General features: G+C 40.0%; 1 protein-coding gene across 8 annotated transcripts in view; it reads right to left on the bottom strand.

Moving 5' to 3' along the window:
* Window positions 1-1309: 1309 nt before the first annotated feature.
* ZDHHC8 (zinc finger DHHC-type palmitoyltransferase 8) overlaps window positions 1310-16973 on the bottom strand; it is a 104685-nt gene continuing 89021 nt past the window's right edge. For 7 of the 8 annotated variants that reach the window (XM_071762663.1, XM_071762669.1, XM_071762664.1 and 4 more), the window contains 6 exons: window positions 16733-16824; window positions 15233-15365; window positions 14249-14366; window positions 13457-13566; window positions 9588-10624; window positions 1310-7663 (listed from right to left, as the gene is read on the bottom strand). In XM_071762663.1, coding sequence (XP_071618764.1) covers window positions 7492-7663; window positions 9588-10624; window positions 13457-13566; window positions 14249-14366; window positions 15233-15365; window positions 16733-16824 — 1662 coding nt within the window. In that variant the 3' untranslated portion in view covers window positions 1310-7491. The remainder of the gene's footprint in view (window positions 7664-9587; window positions 10625-13456; window positions 13567-14248; window positions 14367-15232; window positions 15366-16732; window positions 16825-16973) is intronic. The other variant, XR_011729595.1, reaches the window with a different exon arrangement.

The following is a 16973-nucleotide window of genomic DNA, read 5'->3' as shown; positions in this document are numbered from 1 at the left end:
ACACTCCCATCCTACAGCTATTTCTTTTACTGTATTTCTGCTCAGTAATATTAGTTATATTTTTATATATAGATACAACGAGTGCAATAAGCAGGCAAGAAAGAGAAAAATTTCTTAAGGCAACAAAGCGTATGGTCTCTTGGAATGAGGATTGTGCTATGTGGGTATTATGTAGAAAGTTTGGATTATAAGAAAATGTGTAGGAGGTCAAGGGAAGGACCAAAGTATAAAAGTTTACTAAAGCAGCTCTCCAAAGTCAGTGTGAAAGACCAAAACTACTGTCAGCAATCTCCATCACACAAACACCCAAAAACTTCTTCCCCCAGAATATGTCCTGGGGTGATGCTTTCATTTAAGGTTAAATATGCCCCAAATCTGTCTTGGTGCTCCTGGATACCTATGGGATGCATCTGCTTGGCTCCAGCCACCCTGCAGAATGATAGGGTTTGAAAGTCTCACAAACACATTTGTGAGGTCAGGAAGTTGCATTCCCATCTGGCCAGGAGCAAAGAGGCACAGAAAGATGTACGAGTCAGCAGTAACTTGTGTGGAGCCAGGAACCTGTGCCAGAATGCCTGAAACCCATTCCTGTGATTTAAGTGCAGAGCAGGGGTCCAGCTGGACACCTCACTGGTGCATCTCTTACTGAGAACCACAGCTTAAGGCTGGGAAACTGCCAGGAAGACAGCAGTGCAAAGCATGTGCATTTTTGTGGCCAACAAACAGAGCAGTTTGTCTGCATTATGTCACAAGGTGTCTGAAAAATTAGTCATAGCCAAGTACCACCTATCTCTAACTACTTCTCTGTTTTAAATTTTTTTAAAAAAAGAGTTGTTTCCACAGAAGCCACTTTTCTCTCTCTAGATAAGATCCATTGTCTGAAGCTTTACAAAAGACCCTGATTCACATCTAGCTAGAGCCACGAGTAATGCACCCCTGTTAGCAGAAAAAAACCAACAAACAACACTAGGAAGGAGTCAGTTTGCCCATCTGAAAGATTTGGTGAAATCCTGTCAGTGCCAGTGGGGTCAGAAGAGTCTTCTTGTCACAGCCAAGAGCCAGTTTTCTCAAGGCCACTTGTTTGAGGCAATTTCCTATAGTATGACTAACATTTATGCTTGGCTCCTCCTCCTGCACCTCACCCTTACAGGGCTGAACACTTGGGTGCTCTCCAGTATCCCTCATGTCCTTACACATCCTTCACTTCCTCCCAGTTTCCATTACTCCTTCCCTTCTCTCTGAATATCCCTTAAAATGGTGGGTTATCCTACCAATATCCCATAGCCTGGAACATAACCACTGGCAAAAATACTGTTTCCAGTAATTTTATTTGCTTACACGTATTTTTGCTTTTGTATTTTGCTGTTGGTACAACTGTTTTGTTGGGGTTTTTTCTATCCACATATATCAGATCCATTTAAAACACTTCAGATAGGGACACCTGTAACTAGTTGCACTTGGATATATGTACCCAGGTATGTATACATTATATACAGATAGGCATGATATATATACATGTATATATACACATATATAAGGCACTGTAAAATGTACCATCACTTCTATAGGACTGTTTTTAATCTGTAAAAATAGATCATAAGTCTTCATATAATTTGAAATGTCTAACTAAGATATTTTTAAAATGTTTCAGGGTTACAGAGACATCAGCTGTGAAATAAGCCCTACTTTAAAATTCAAGTTATTATGACATGATGAACAAAACCTATTTTGACTGTAATTATGATCTATTTATTATATAACTGTTCCTCTCTTAAAAGATATATTCACCTGTATAAATAGTTTCATTTGTCTCTCCTTATTATGTTCCAAAATGTGAACTGAAACTTGTCCTGCAGAATAAAAAAAGAACAATAGTGGAGAAATGAATACAAACTTGGATAATTTATCTATTACTTAGACATCACTCTAAGCTAAGATGTTTTTAAATAAAGTATTCTAAGCCAGATAATGAGCTAATTTAATTCTCTTTGATACAGCCAATATAAATGGAGCCTGGTGAGCACATTTTTGGCTGTTTTATAAGGTAATCTCTGCCATGTGAAGCCATGACAGCACAGAAATATGGCTGGCATTTATAATGAACATGCCTGAATGGATCCTTGCTTAATGTAATTAGCCTATATATGCAAATCATGACATCAGAAATCCTGCAGCAGCTGCTGTTGGGAGGGCTGGGCAACTGTGTGTGTTACAAGCCAGTCTTACAGATCAAACAGCTATATTTTCAAAGAGCAGAAACAAATACAAAGATGAAGAAATATTAAAAATTGGACACATTTCAGATGAATAAATCCAGATACCCTGGATAGAACAGTTCATCAAATATCAATATAACATTTTTCCACAGTTACTCTGTAGCACTGTTTCAGAATTGTGCCAGACCACAGGATCGTTATTAACCCCACAACTTTAATAAGAACCAGTAAAGAAAACTTCATTGGTGTTGTTTCATGGACCACTTACTGTGGCCACACCAGCATGATCGATTGGAGACACTCTTTTAAAGACTCAGCATATTTTCTACTCTACTGTAAGCACCTTGAAAATGAGAATTTACTTGCAATCACTTCTTTTAATATTTTGCCACCTGTAGATTTTGAACTGGACTGGCTTTTCCAGTTCTACTTTCAGTTCACGTTTTGCACAGGTAGAAGTGAAAAAAGGCAGTGTACCATGAACCACCTCAGCAAACTAATCCATCTCAGGTGTAACTCATCAGGAAAATCCAGACACTTGAAAACACTGAAGTGACTCAAAGTTTTAAAAAATATATATATGTATTACGAGAGCCACAAAAAAGGTTACAGACAGAGCTCCACAAAGCCTGCACGGATACATTCCAACAATTCAAGGTGGCAGAACAGGTGAAATACAGACCATAAAACTGTTCAACGTTAACTTTCCAGACTGTCAGAGACAGCAACCTTGACCCCATCTTTCCCACACACACACAAAAAATATTGAATATCTATATATATATATATATCTATATATCTATATATCTCTAGTCTGGACCACAGATATAGTCCAAAGAAAACCACATTGCAATTTCCACATTAGGCTTATAGGAGAACAGGCATCATCTGAGGAACGTCCATAATCACTCCCAGGAGGTGATTATTTAGGCCAAGTTGACATAACATGATGTTTGGTTTGCAGTTTTAGAACAGCAACACAACACAGTCTGTGTGCTGCACATGGCTACTCACACATAGCTCTGTGCAGCCCTTAGAGCTGACTTTAACCAAACTAATTAATTACATTTGTTTTGTTTAATTTAAAAAGAAAATGAAAATGTCAGATATTTAGGGCAGTTCCTGCTATCACCTTTCTTAAAAATTCAGGACTTGAAGACTTCTTTAATGTACTTGCTTAAAGATACATTTTGAGACTGTATTAATGATCATCAGGAAAATAGGCCACCTGAGGCTTTTCCCTTGTTCACTTCAGGTTATGTCTGCATCCAGTTTTAAAATAGGAGGCCAAATGCTGGCTGTATACCAGTGCAGGATTTGGCCCAGAGTTTCAAAGTCTTTGCTATTCAGACTATCCTATGAGGTCAACAAACAAAGTAGTAAAAAAAGAAAATATTAAGGCTTCAAGTAAAAATATTTCCTCTCTCTCCCACCCATGTAGTAAGGTACATTTAATTTCATAATACTCAATATATTATACAATTAAAGATACAGAGATCCAACTTTTCAAGGCAGATTGTACTACAATGAAAACCTGGAGGCTAAGTGAGAGTGTATGAACAGGGAACAAATGGCTAATAAAATGCAATATGCAATGAAAACCGATGCATAAACTAAGCAAACACTACTGTTGTTTTTTAAATAAGTAATACAATCCACAACTAAAAAGAAAAAGATTTAAGACTTCTGAAACACGAAATAAGCATAACAAAAATAAAGAAGCTACTTTGCAAGATTTGTTAACTTGTGCTGGATTTTCATGGCTGATCCCCACCTATTGTAAATTAGCATCACTAAAATGAGTGGATGGAGCCACACCAGTTTACACCAGCAGAAGATTTCGCCTGCTGTTTTTGTAAAAAATCAGACTCTATGGGCAGAAGAACCTTACTGCTGATCTGTAAACTGCTTGAAGAACCATACTTTAACACGGGATGGATTCTGCTCCAAAATGAAGCCTAATAAATAGGTCCCCAGTCCTGCAACAGGAGGTATGGAAACAGACACTTACATTTATGAGAAAACAGCTGCATGTTCAGTGCCTTGGTGGGAAAGGAGGCTGGATTTGCTGCACGCAATCTCCTGCTTAGATTATTCTTTCAGAAGATTTGAATAATTTACTCCAGGCTATATGCACTGAATTACATGCAAACCTCAAAAGGAAAAGAAAATAAAATACTTTGGTACCATTGTAAACCTATTAATAAGTCGAATATTCTTCAACTGTGGGCAAAACTACTTCCAAAATATATAATCCTTACATCTGAACCTGTAATGACACAGTGCATTAATTTTTTCCTCCCTTTCCCCTTGTGAACTATGCCTAAACAACCCTGGATATTAGTGCTTTATACACACAATACTGTGTTTAGTCTTACTGAGAAATTCTCTCATGAACTAATGTAGTTAACTTCAAAGGCTCTTTGGCCTTTCAAGTTCCTCAGTAGCTTTTTTGTTTATAAATGCAGGAGAAAGAATGATCAAAGTGAAGCATCACTGGGATGCAAATCTCAAATATTACATTGGTGCAAATTTTCAGCCCTGCTTGCATGAATTTCATGTACATATTCAAAGATTCATGATAAAATGTGCCCTTGCCTAGCTCCCTAGCCCAAATTCAGTGTGTCACAAATCCCTTTTTCAGGGCTTACATATGGCATACATGATACTTTAAAAACAAGTAAATCTTGTGATACTCTATGCACCAGAGTGAATTCCAGTCCTTGAGGAAGTACTGCATCTTCCTGAGGAGTTAAGATGAGGGTAGAATTGCAGATTATTAACAGTTAAAGATGGAAGAAATATATAAGGCCATCTGGTCTAGCCCCTTGCCCCTCCAGGTTCACGTCTTACAGAATTTTTTTTAAATTAATTGTCCAAATCTAGTTTGACTGTCCTAAAAAGTCTCCAATACTCTGCCTTGGAAGACTATTCCACTGCCCTTTCCCCTCCACCTTTTTTGCCTCATTCTAAATGTAAACCGTTGGCTATCAGTGACAACCTTTTGATTTGCCTTTGGTTTTACATCTTTTAACTAATAATGCATTTGTAAAATTATGATACTCAGTTTCCCTTTCATTGCTTAGCCAGTAATATGTTTTTAGCCCTTTAAATCTTCTCATCAGCCAGCCTGTGCAGTCTTTTAATATGTATTGCTCCATCTGTACCTGATCCAGTTGGCCAGCATCTTTTTGGTACCACTGTACCTCAAACTAAATACAATATCCTACATGCCAGTGAGCAAATCTGCATAGAAAGACTATTGCTGCTCTGCTCTGCAATGTCCCAACAGGAGGCATTTAAAATATCACCAAGGCTAAATAAAATGCACACTGATTTCTAGTTCACTGTCTCATAACTTGCAGTTGCATTGCTTTCCAGGTTTCTTCCTTCAGGCAACACAGACATTACACAGACAGATGATGAGCTTTTCTCTTTTCTTCAACCTTCCTCTCCAAAAAATGAAGAGATATACATGGGACATAATAATCATGTATTGCAGCAGATGTCAAGACTTATCAAATCAAAAGATAAATTTTAGCCAGGAAAAACTGAGGTCAATATTTGCCTTGTGGAATAATTAATCTCAACAAGCATGAAAATAAATAAGATGTTATCAACATATTCTGAATTGCTACCAACTAGCTGGAGAGCCCTCCATTATAGTCAAGGACTGAAAAGGAATCAACCCCTTGAAACAAATATCCTGAAAAATTATTAATTTAGCTCTCTAGTCAAAACTATCCACCAGGAGAACCAGGTGGGAAGTTGAGGTTTCGTATGCTGACTGGCTCAGTGATGAATAATAATTTTTAGTGACTTTGGTAACAGCCACTCAGGATATTCTCAATTGCACACATAATCTGGCTAGTTTGCATTGGTTCAGATCTCAGTACTTTTTACTTCTGAGGTGGTAACTGAGTGGGAAGGAGAAGGAGACAAGGAACGGAGAAAAGAAAAGAAAAATTCCATTTGTCTCAAAATTAGCTTTGTCAGAGTCCTTTGTGACAAAATTAATGGACCACTTGCTTTCTTATAGTAAAGCTGTCTTTAAATCCACAAAGTAAGTAGTTTTCTGGAGACAGGAAAAGGAAACCTCAGAATGTTAAATACATTTGATTGATATTATTTTAAAAAGCTGCTCCCCAGGAAAAAAAAAAACCAACCAAATGGAAAATCCTTTGACTAACAGTATTGAAGACCAGAGGGAATGTGCTAGTAATTAGGCAGACAGAAAATTTATATCCCTTAGATGTATGCTTGGCTCAGTTACACACACTATAAACTTGACAGATCTTGATAACCTTGCTGCAGGATTACACAGCCTGCACCAGGGCAAGGCAGTAAACCATGTTATTGCCTGGATCCAACAGGTAGTAAGGACTATGCAGGCAAAGCAGCTGACAGTTGTTTAAAATATGTTCCCATCCATACATTTACTTTCTAATCTGGTTTAGTTTGTTTCCGAGTCAGAAAAGCCTTTAAAAACCAGAGGGAGCAAGAGGTCAGAGTGGAAGATCCTTACTGGTGTTGCAGTCCTTTTCCATGAGAGACGAACACGCGCGCACACACGCACACACAATTTCACACACAAGGAGGCAAATGGCAAACAGTGCAAAGCTGTTGCTATCCTTTCTCCTGCTCTTGGGACCACAGAGCAGGGAGATTTTTGAAGACAACATGGCATTTGGGATCCAAGTGCCCTTGCCTTGCTCCCTCCCAGGAGGAGGAACCCAACCTGCAGCGCCTGGGGGACACGGAGCAGTTCTCGCACCCACAGACCGGCCAGCACAGGGAGCCTGCTTCCCACCTTGGTAGGGAAACAACAGTTGGGCCTCTCTTGACTCCTGCTGGACACATCACTGTCCAGAAGAACTGGGAAGGGACAAGGGAAAAACTCAATAATCCTGGACTGACTGTACTTTTTCACAGCACAACGAGCACACAACAGGTTTGTTGGACAGACGCACGCGCAGCGGCTTTTGCGCTCTCCCGCGTTAAAGAAATCTGCTCTGTGTTTGTGGTGTTAGGTCATAGCCAGTTCCCGTCTGTTGGTTCAGGAAGAGTCTGATAGACTGTACAATTTTATTCCCTCAGGAATAAGGCTGCAGCTGGTTTTTGGCCAAAAGCGAAAGATGAAAACAGAAAAAACCCAAAACAAGAAAAGGAGAGTGGCCGGCTGCTGCTGCTCCTTCTTTGTTGTTATTTGAGTCTTCACAGTGCTCCTAGCTTCATGGCTGGCTGAGTGGATGGCTCTATTTTTTTGTATGTTATTTTACACTGAAATTTCATAGGTTGTTCCACCAACTCCAGACACCTTCTTAACATTTGAGTGTCTAGCGGGGCTGACAGGTGTCCCCTGGGAACTTGATGATGAACCCAACCTGGATATTCCTTTTGGCTGTCCATTTATTTTACTGTGAGGTGTCTTCAATTGCATGTCATCCCTGCATCAGAGGAAACATCAAAAGATGCAAAGTTAGTGACCAAAGTGTGACAGCAGGATGGCTTCTTTCAGGAAAAACAATTATCCCTGTTACCCCGAGTCCCAGTGTTGCAAGAGTGGGAGTACCCTGATCAAAACCAAGGTACTTAATGAAAAGCCACTGAAATGAGAGAATTCGTTTAGCCATTAGGCCAGTGGATTCAAATCCCAGTAATATTTTTTCATTTAATTACTTGGTTAAATGCTTTGTTGAACCAAACACTGCATTATCATTTGTAGGATGAGGGGAGGATTTAACTGTCACCACTGTTGACCTTAAGCCAAACTGTGTCTTACAATCAGAAATAAAATACTCAGAAAAAACACTTCCCAGTTAAACATCCAAAATTATGTTGCTCATCTCTGAAAGACACAAGAGAGGTGAAGCGTAATACTCTTTATGACAGGAGACACAAACTGAATCAAGTCAGGAAGCACTCTAGGATGCCTGTAATTAAAGACCATATTCCGGATGGACTCTATAAAGTAATTTCCTTTCTTATGACCTACTGCCAGAGAGCACGGACAACAGGCTTTCCTCAAAAGATCTTTTAAATCTAGGTCACTACACACTAAAGCTTCATGTGCTTTGTCCCCAAGACTCACAAAGTAATTAGATAAAAGCCTACCAAAGAACTTGTGTATATTTGGGAAATGCCAGCACAACTGGGGGCTGCTGTATTCTCACATCTTACTCCTGCACACTGGATGTCTGCTTGGGTTTGCCTCAGTCTGGAGTTTCAGATTGGGTCATGCCAGCAGCAGTGACCAAGGACTGAAGTACCTTCTAGAAGGGAACTCTTTCTGTCTGCCTGCAACAGAGGCAGCCTGAGCTATTTCAGGCCACCCTGAGTTTTTCTGGAGGCTACAGAGGGTTTGATTGATTAACTGTACTCAGAAGGCATTTTCTTTCTTTACATGTGTCTGCAAAATGAAACAAACTCCCCAGGACTTTTACACAGCTCTCAACGGGTTCAGAATCTACAATAGCAGTCGTCCCACATTTCAATAACTTTACCAAAAAATATTGGAAAATGCTGGGGGGAGAAACCTGGGACCATAGTTGGAGGACAGCATAGCACAGGAAGAGTCAAGGGCACATAAACCCTAAACACTTCTGTCAAGTCCTCCAGGCCTCAATATGGCTGAAATATTGCATCCTTGGTAGGATCATGTAGCTCTTTTCAGACTTTCCATACCAAGGCCTACAGGCTCCAGAAGGAAAAGAAAGTAATATAAGTGCATGCAGAAGCTGCAGCTGAGGATCTTGCTCAAATACCACTTCCCATGACTCTCAGAATAGCAAATCCTCTCTCTCCCCACACTTTCTCACAGGAAGGAAGGAGACAGTGAAGCCCTAAGGTAATGGCAAGATGATCTGTGCTTTTATCACCATTTCTGCATTATGGAGCACTCGACATAGCTAAATACATAGCTCTCTATGCCAAGCATAATTTCCAGGACAGGCTGCAGCCCCTGTGTCCTTTAGTGCAGGGCATACTTGCACATACTGTGATCCCAGCTTTACCTCTGTTTCCAAGCAATTCCTTTAAGCTGCAAACTAAAGCAGCTCCATCTTTATGTACATAACATGAGTGATAATCAGCCACGTATCTTGCAAATCACTGTGCAACTCAGCTAAGACACCATCACTACGACTTCTACAGCTTAATTGGCCACCTGTAGTTCAAATTACAGAAGATGTGTAAATATTTATCATGATGAGATAGCTACGAGGGTGTTGTAGAAGTGAAGGGCACCCACAAACCTTCTGCCCTCATCAGCTTACAGCAAACATGTAATCTGAGTCGTGTCTCCAGCAAAGTGCTTTGCATCTGCTTGCAAACAGACTCCCTTTGCCAAGCAGCACCTAAAGCAGTACATACCTTTGTGATCCCACTGATTGCACCTCTGTAATTTCCACAGTGTTTACAAATGAGACAGCCTTCGGGCCTCCATAAGAGGGTGACCTAGGCATCCCTGTGGGGGATGATGGGACCTGGTGGCCCGGGGATTTGTAGGAGCCATTGCTCACCCTGCCCTGTAGTGCTTGGTGGGACTGGACATTATTATTGGCTAAATCAGCTTGCAGAGAGGTTGTGGAAGTCCTTGGTGCTCTTGTCATTGCACTTGAGAGTGAAGACACTGAGGATTGCAGTATAGGGTTCCTTGTGCTAAAACTGGTAGCAGCCATCAGATTGTCTCTAGATCCATATCTCATTGCCATGCTGCGTGGGTCTTCAGAAAGCGTGCTGACTTGCTGAAGGCTGTAAGAGCTAGGGGTGTCATAGACCCCCGAGTCTGCAAACACTGAATCAGGGTGTGAGTGGAGGAGCTTCTCCCTCTCTTCCATCTCTTTCCTCTCCTGGATGGATGCCATAATGGTTTTGGAAAGGTTATCATAGCGGACTGGGGAGGGGTCTCGCTGATGAGGAGCTGGACCCCCCAGCACTGGGCTGAAGCTCTGCAGTGGTTGGCGTTGGAGCTCGCTCCCCCGTAGGTGGCACATTTTGGCTGATAAATATGGGGAGTGGTACCCAACGGAGCTGACGGCAGAATGGGCAATGCACTTCCTCCCCGAGGGTGACATGGGGTTTAGCAAACTGTCATAGGAAAGACTCCCATTTCTGTTTGACAGGGAATTGGGAGAAAAGATGCTTTTGTAAGGGGTGGAAGCTGCCCCTTCAGACTTTATGGGGTGAAGGGGCACTTTGTCTGTCCCTCTCCTGCCAGCAGATTTCAGACTCAGGGATCGTGAATTGACGGCAAAAGAATCTATCTGTAGAGGGGAAGACTGATAGGTCTTGTGGAGGGAGCTCTTCCGGTAGCTGGGGATGTCCAGGCTGGGTTCAGACTGGTAATCAAGGCTCCTGCCATCCTCTTCTATCAGAGCCCCTTGACTGTGTCCCTCCTGCACAGTGATCTAAAACAGAGGTGAATACAAGAAACAGAAGCCAATATGTAAATACAGATTTGCTCTCCATGGTGAGGGCGGGGGAAGAAAGGAGTAGGAAGTCTTCCCTCAGACACAGGTGCATTACAAGGAATCTCCCAACTCCTGCTCAGCATAGGGAGAAGCACCTTGGAAGCAAGGAGGAGTTATTCATAATAAGTGCTAGGAACAGGAAGAGATACAGCAATACACAGACACTGCAAACACAGAATGAGAGAACTTCCAAACTGACACTCAAGTCTCAGTCAAGGTAAATCAGATTGTAATCTGACAACACTGCCTTTGGAAAAAGCATTTCACTTCAAGTTTGCTACAAGCAGCTCTTGAGCTGAGGGATGTCTGGTTTTGTGTGCCAAGTCAGAAATACTTTAGGCTTCATTTCTACACACAGAAGACCATCACACTCTTATCCACTTCATTCAGAGCTATGACCTTGCAGGAATTCTGAATTTCTGGTTATAGATCTTCAAAATTAAGCACCTAAGATTAATTAAAGCAGAGAGGCCCCTTCATGCCATTTAGATAACAAAAGGAAGTAATTTTCCCTTTTTTTATTGCCAGTGTAGGAGATGCTAGCCACATCAAACAAGAAAACAGGCCATAGTTTATGTATGTGTATTGAAAATAGATAGGACATCACTTTGGTTTACTCTATGAAACATTGGCTACGGTTCTGCTTACTTAGGATTCCATTCTCTGCTAAGTAAGTTATTTTTGCCAGTATTTTAAAGGAAGATTTTATTATAATGCACAATAAATTGACTAGATTTACTCTGCAAAAAAAGAATTCTTATCAATCACATATTTAATCAGAAATGCAGTCAATACAATTTGTTCTTTATCTTATTTCTTTTCACTAAAAATGATCCAAAAAATAACTGGCAAAAATCCGATCTTTTCTAAATTTGTCTTCAAGGTTTTTTCTTTGAGCTAGAACACAGGGAAATATGCAAAACAGCCTGCTATCTTCTAGAGGATAGTGCTAAATTTGGCCTTCTCTGGAAGAAGGAGACCAAGTGACAGCCTGTAAAGAAGGAGAGGAGCAATGATGTAATTTATAAGCGTATTTGTGTTACTTATCCTTGTGCCTCAACCCCTCTTCCCTAACAGCTTTCACTGCTCAAAAGCAGAATTACAGTGACAAGCTGAAGAACTGACACAGAAGAGACAAAATGATATTTCTCACACCATGTCTCTTTCCCTCTGTACCTTATACTTAGGTCTGGCTTGGCAGACAAATGTATCCTATGTGTTCTGCTTGCCAAGTGAACTCATTTTTATAATATTCCCACTTGACTACTAGAAAGTTGTGATTACTATAAAATTGAACAACTCCACAAAGCTGGTTGTATGCAAGACCACTCAGCCTATAGGAACATCTTTTTAATAAAACAGAAATCCTCAGAGTGAATGTGCTGAACCCTGTTAGTGTTCCATAGCACTGCCCAGTCTCCTGGCCTCATCAGAACCTGTCCTGTACCTATGTACCAAATGAATAAAACAAGCTTAAACACAGCCCTTCTGTGACTATCTGACTTTTGGCATCATCACCCAAAACACTATCTGTTGCTTAAATTGATAGCTGGTGCCTTTTAATAAAATATTTTTACTTGAATGTCACTCTATTTTTCATGTAATAAAGTGAAGATGATAGGATATTAAACTTTCTGGATACAGTGAGCACACTGTTCTTATGTTGCCTTTCATAAGCCAATCTTTCTTCATTAAGTGGACAAATCCTGAGAGTAAGATTTTTTCAGTAACTTGAAGATAGATGGAATTCCACCATCTATAACCATGTGTGTTTTCAAAATGAGGATCACAGAAATTTTCTTCACCATCTAAAGAACATTCTGTTGCTGTAGTCAATGGTGTATCTCTACCATATTCCCCTCTGCTTACTTATATCAAAGGAGCTGATAAAATTAATTATAGGAAAACTGCACTGTATGTGGTATGTGTGTTTTAAGGATATCTCCACTGCAGCATGAACTATTGGATACATATTGTAGATATAAAAAGTTACATCAGCGATTTTTGAACTGCTGTGCTGGGGGGGCAAATGAATATTTGCAAGAAGACCATGAGAAATAAGCAAGAAAATCAAGTCTGTTAGCAGTGGTTCTAGTTTTGCCCTCTGCTTCCCAAGAAAACAGTGTAAACTCCTAAGCTAAAGAGAAAACAGTCAAAATTCTGGTGCAAGTCTCTCTAACTGTTTGGACCTCAGTTTTTTTGACTGGAGGGAAGGTTGCCAAGCATTAGGAAGGCTTTTTTTCCCCATTATATAACCCAGCTGTGCTGAGAAGGTTCTAAGAAAGGTCAAAAATGAGTAATCTTCCATTAATTTTAACTAAAATATCTCTTGGGATGCTCTAAAAGTGATTTCTGTTTTGCAGGCTGCCATCTTAAGGAATCTACTGAACATGTTGCCTGTTGGCTAAAGGGTCTGATCCAGAAAAGCACTAAGCATGCCCAGCACCCTCTGAAGTAGTTGGCATCTATGTAAGGAGAAGCCAATGGGAGGTGTCACTTCTCAGCATCACAGGATCAGGCCAAGACTGTGGTAAAGCAGCAGTGCACACCTGGCAGCAGGACAGACATGTCAAGCTCAAAAAAGAAAAGCTGCAGAAGCAGGCTTGTTTTCATAAGGAGTACAGTGAAAATAATACACTACTGCACAACAATGGCAAGTGCTGTTAATTACTTTTACATTCTGACATCCACTAGAGCCCTGAAGTAAATTTATCCTCAGTCTGTGCTGCCTGGTGTTAGCTGGGAGCAGATTCTCCCAGGCTTGCTCACCTGCTCAGCTGTAGCATGATAGTGGACTTTGGGATTGTTGCTGAAAGCTGGTCGATACTTGTACATGGCAGGTGTAGGAGGGCTGATCACTTTGGGTGACAGGCCACCTTCTGTAAAAGGAAAAAAAAAAAAAAAAAAAAGGCTTTCTATTAAAAAGTGTGGACAGAACACTGTCATCCCTAAACCCTTGCTACCCATGGACCTCTGCAAACCAGTCTGTTCTAGAAAGAATAAAACTCTCAGACCTTTTGTGAGCAGAGGTTCACAAAAATCAACAAAGTCCCTGTGGAAATAACAGAACATTGCTGTCAGATCAGAAGAGCAGATCTGATCTAAAGAGCAAAAGAACCAAGGTATAATATACTGAAGTGGGGTGAGATATTTTGATAAGTAGTAATTTTGCCATAATTCTAAAGACTAGATGTTTGGGTTGAATTCAGCCATTAGTTTTGTTTCGTGAAAAAAAAGGAAGTTTTAAATAGTATTAAAGCTTTGATTTCACATTTTCATAAATGAAAGAATTCAGTTTGTAATGCCTAAGCATATTTCTAATATCTTAGTTCAAAATTACCTTTTTCATTTTAAAATTAACCAAAAAGAAAGGGTTTAAAATGGTTTAAAAACTGTGACACTAAAATGAAATATCCAACCATTTCAAGCTTTTCTCTCCCCTTCCTGCTTTTTGATTCCCCTAGCTCAGTGCTCTTGTGAATAGAAAAAACCATTCCCCCAGATCCTATTACTATTTTGATAATGTTTTATCATTAAAAATAAAACACTGATCACATATACCTTCATTGGTCCCCAGCTGTCCTTTCAGCTCAGAGTACTTGCTTGGATCTCCTTTGGGTGGGAGAGGTGGTTGTACATCCATACTTTTATCATCCAGACCTTCCAGGCTAATTTTAGACTGAAAATGACCAAGATAACCAATCATTGTCTACAACGTGGTTAAGTAACACCATGTGTCAGAGTGCTGGTTGTACCACAGAACAAGGACTACCTATACCTACAATGACAAACATGATTTAGCATCCACTGCAGACAAGGACTGTCAGGTGTAAAATTAGCACTGTCATAACAAGCCAGTATAATTTTAAATGCACTATCCTAGTCTACTTGGCATGCTAAATAACATTATCATATGCTAATTAATATGTGGTAGAAGACAATGGTGTTTTCTAGCTACTTTCCAGGTAGGTCTCAGCAGGTAACTAGCCAAAAAATGTAACAAGTAACTTTGTACAAAAATCTTGCAAAGTTGCATCTTTTGAATCCACTACTTTCTTGTGTGACTAAAAGAATCCTTCTCTCTATGTCATGCCAGGAGAAAATGAGAAAAGAAGAGAAGAGAATAACTCTTTTCACAAGCCTTCCTGCAGTCTGGAAGCTCAAAACATTCTTAGAACAGCTGACCCAGTGGTACAAGGGTTTCTGCAATGTGTTAGCTTAGTTAAAATTAATTTGAACACAGAGGTGGCAGCTCTTGGGACAGAGAGCTATTGCAAAGCTATTGCAAAGAACATCCACCTCTTCCAAAAGATGCCCGGTGGCAATCTATGATAAAGCTGCAAAAAGGGCTGTTACTGGATGGAGAGCTGCTGATTCTGAACCTGGGTTACTTTCAGAGGATGAATCATCCAACAAGGAATCAACCTCTATAATTTCCACCAAAAACTTTTATGATCTCAAAGACATTTTAAATTACAAACTCATTCCTAGGCTTGATAATGCTCAATCCATGGTCTCAAGAGCAGCACCTGAAGGCTGCCTTACCTTGCTCCGGTTGAGGTTGGCTTGGATTCCGTTGTCACTGATCTTCACTGTGATCTGTCGCTCAGATAAATCAGGTCTGAGGAAAGGAGGCTTCACACTCACAGCTTGCTTCTTCTTGGGCTCAACTACATACCTGAGTAACAGGTTCAACAGTCATCATTAAAATAAACAACAAGCTGAGAACAAGGAATAAAGAAAAGAAAATCTTCCTGCATCCACACGATGATTCACAAATGTCAGAATCTAGGTAAGCAAGCTCCACTTATTTCAATTGATGTAATCATTAAATGAAAAGATCTTAGAGGATGCATTGAAAAAAAAAAAAAAAGTAATTTTTGAAGTACTGAGGGAAAAGAGCAGAGTTCACATGAAGAGAGAGTCCTACCACCAGTGGAAGCAATTTACTGTATCTTACCTAGTAACCATGACACACCTGCCTCATGGTAGGAGATAGTGAGTGGGGAAATAAGATGCAGCACAGAAGGAGTTAACATGGATAAGATGATGTGTTCTCAGTTCTAGCTTACAACACAGTGCCTTGTTTCTGTAGTGTGTTTAGACTGTTCAGATAAATGGAGGTAAAAGAAACAGCTCTATAGAAAGCAACAAATCTAAAATTAAATGGCTGACTTTAGATACCTAATTTCTTTTCAGTGGACTAGAATTCTCTAAGTGCAATTGGGCAGTGGCTGTACAATGCTTAAGTATCTATATGCATATTCGACACATATAACAGATTTTTAGAACTTATGTGTTACATAGTGAAAGGGAAAAAAAAAAAAGCAGAGAATAGTGTCATGTTCTGGAATTGCTCAACACCCTCAAAAGGCTCAAATAAGTATTCTTGTTGTACCAGGACAGCTCAGCACTTACAATATTTATACTCCATCTGATCTATTGCATTTATATCCTTATTTCAAAATATGAACCCATAAATCCATTTCCCCAAAAATAGAAAGACATAAATAAAATCCCAAGTTCCATGATGTAGACCTCACTGAAAATCTGTTTTATGATAATGAAAGTGCCAGTGAGATTGAAAGCCACAGTCACCTCAAATTACATTTAAGCCTTAAGGAGAAAGGATGATTTTAGATTCCCTCCTTGTCACCAGCATACTAGAATACCTGGACAATGAGTGCAAAAAATCATGTTGGGAGCATGTTAACACACTGAGACTTACCTTGTTACTGAAACCCACTGGATAAACAAGTTGGTACAGACAAGGTTATGAGCTTTTGATTTCATTTGACATGCTCATTCCAAACAAACATTTCTGGGATTAGGGTTGTGAATTACAGAAAAAAACCCAACCTGCTTGGACAGGTTATAGTCATAGAACTGTAAAGCAGCTATCACAGAGCTCTACATTCAGGAATGTTTTGCTTTACTTCCCTATTATTTCATAATTATTTCACAAGTCTTTCACTTGTGAGCCCAACCAAGCACACTTTCTTCCTGTCTCAACAACTACTCTACCTAGCCCATTATTTCTCTTACCTGGGAGCCAAAGGGCTGCAGAGCACATGTTCCACATTTCCACAGCACCCTCGGGTGAAAGGATTCACTCCCCCACGGAATTTACCTGTGACCTGAAAATAAATTCAGAACAGTGTTCAAACTTCTTAGTATATAAAAGTCATAATCCAACCCTCAGAAAGCCAGCTGCACCTTGCTCTGACCCTACTGTCCTTCACAAACAGATTGCTACTTCTAGCAAGGAGGCACACCAACTAAAGAT

The sequence above is a fragment of the Heliangelus exortis genome, chromosome 19, assembly GCF_036169615.1.
Source record: "Heliangelus exortis chromosome 19, bHelExo1.hap1, whole genome shotgun sequence".
NCBI lineage: Eukaryota > Metazoa > Chordata > Aves > Apodiformes > Trochilidae > Heliangelus > Heliangelus exortis.
This window is presented reverse-complemented; position numbering and strand designations above follow the sequence as displayed.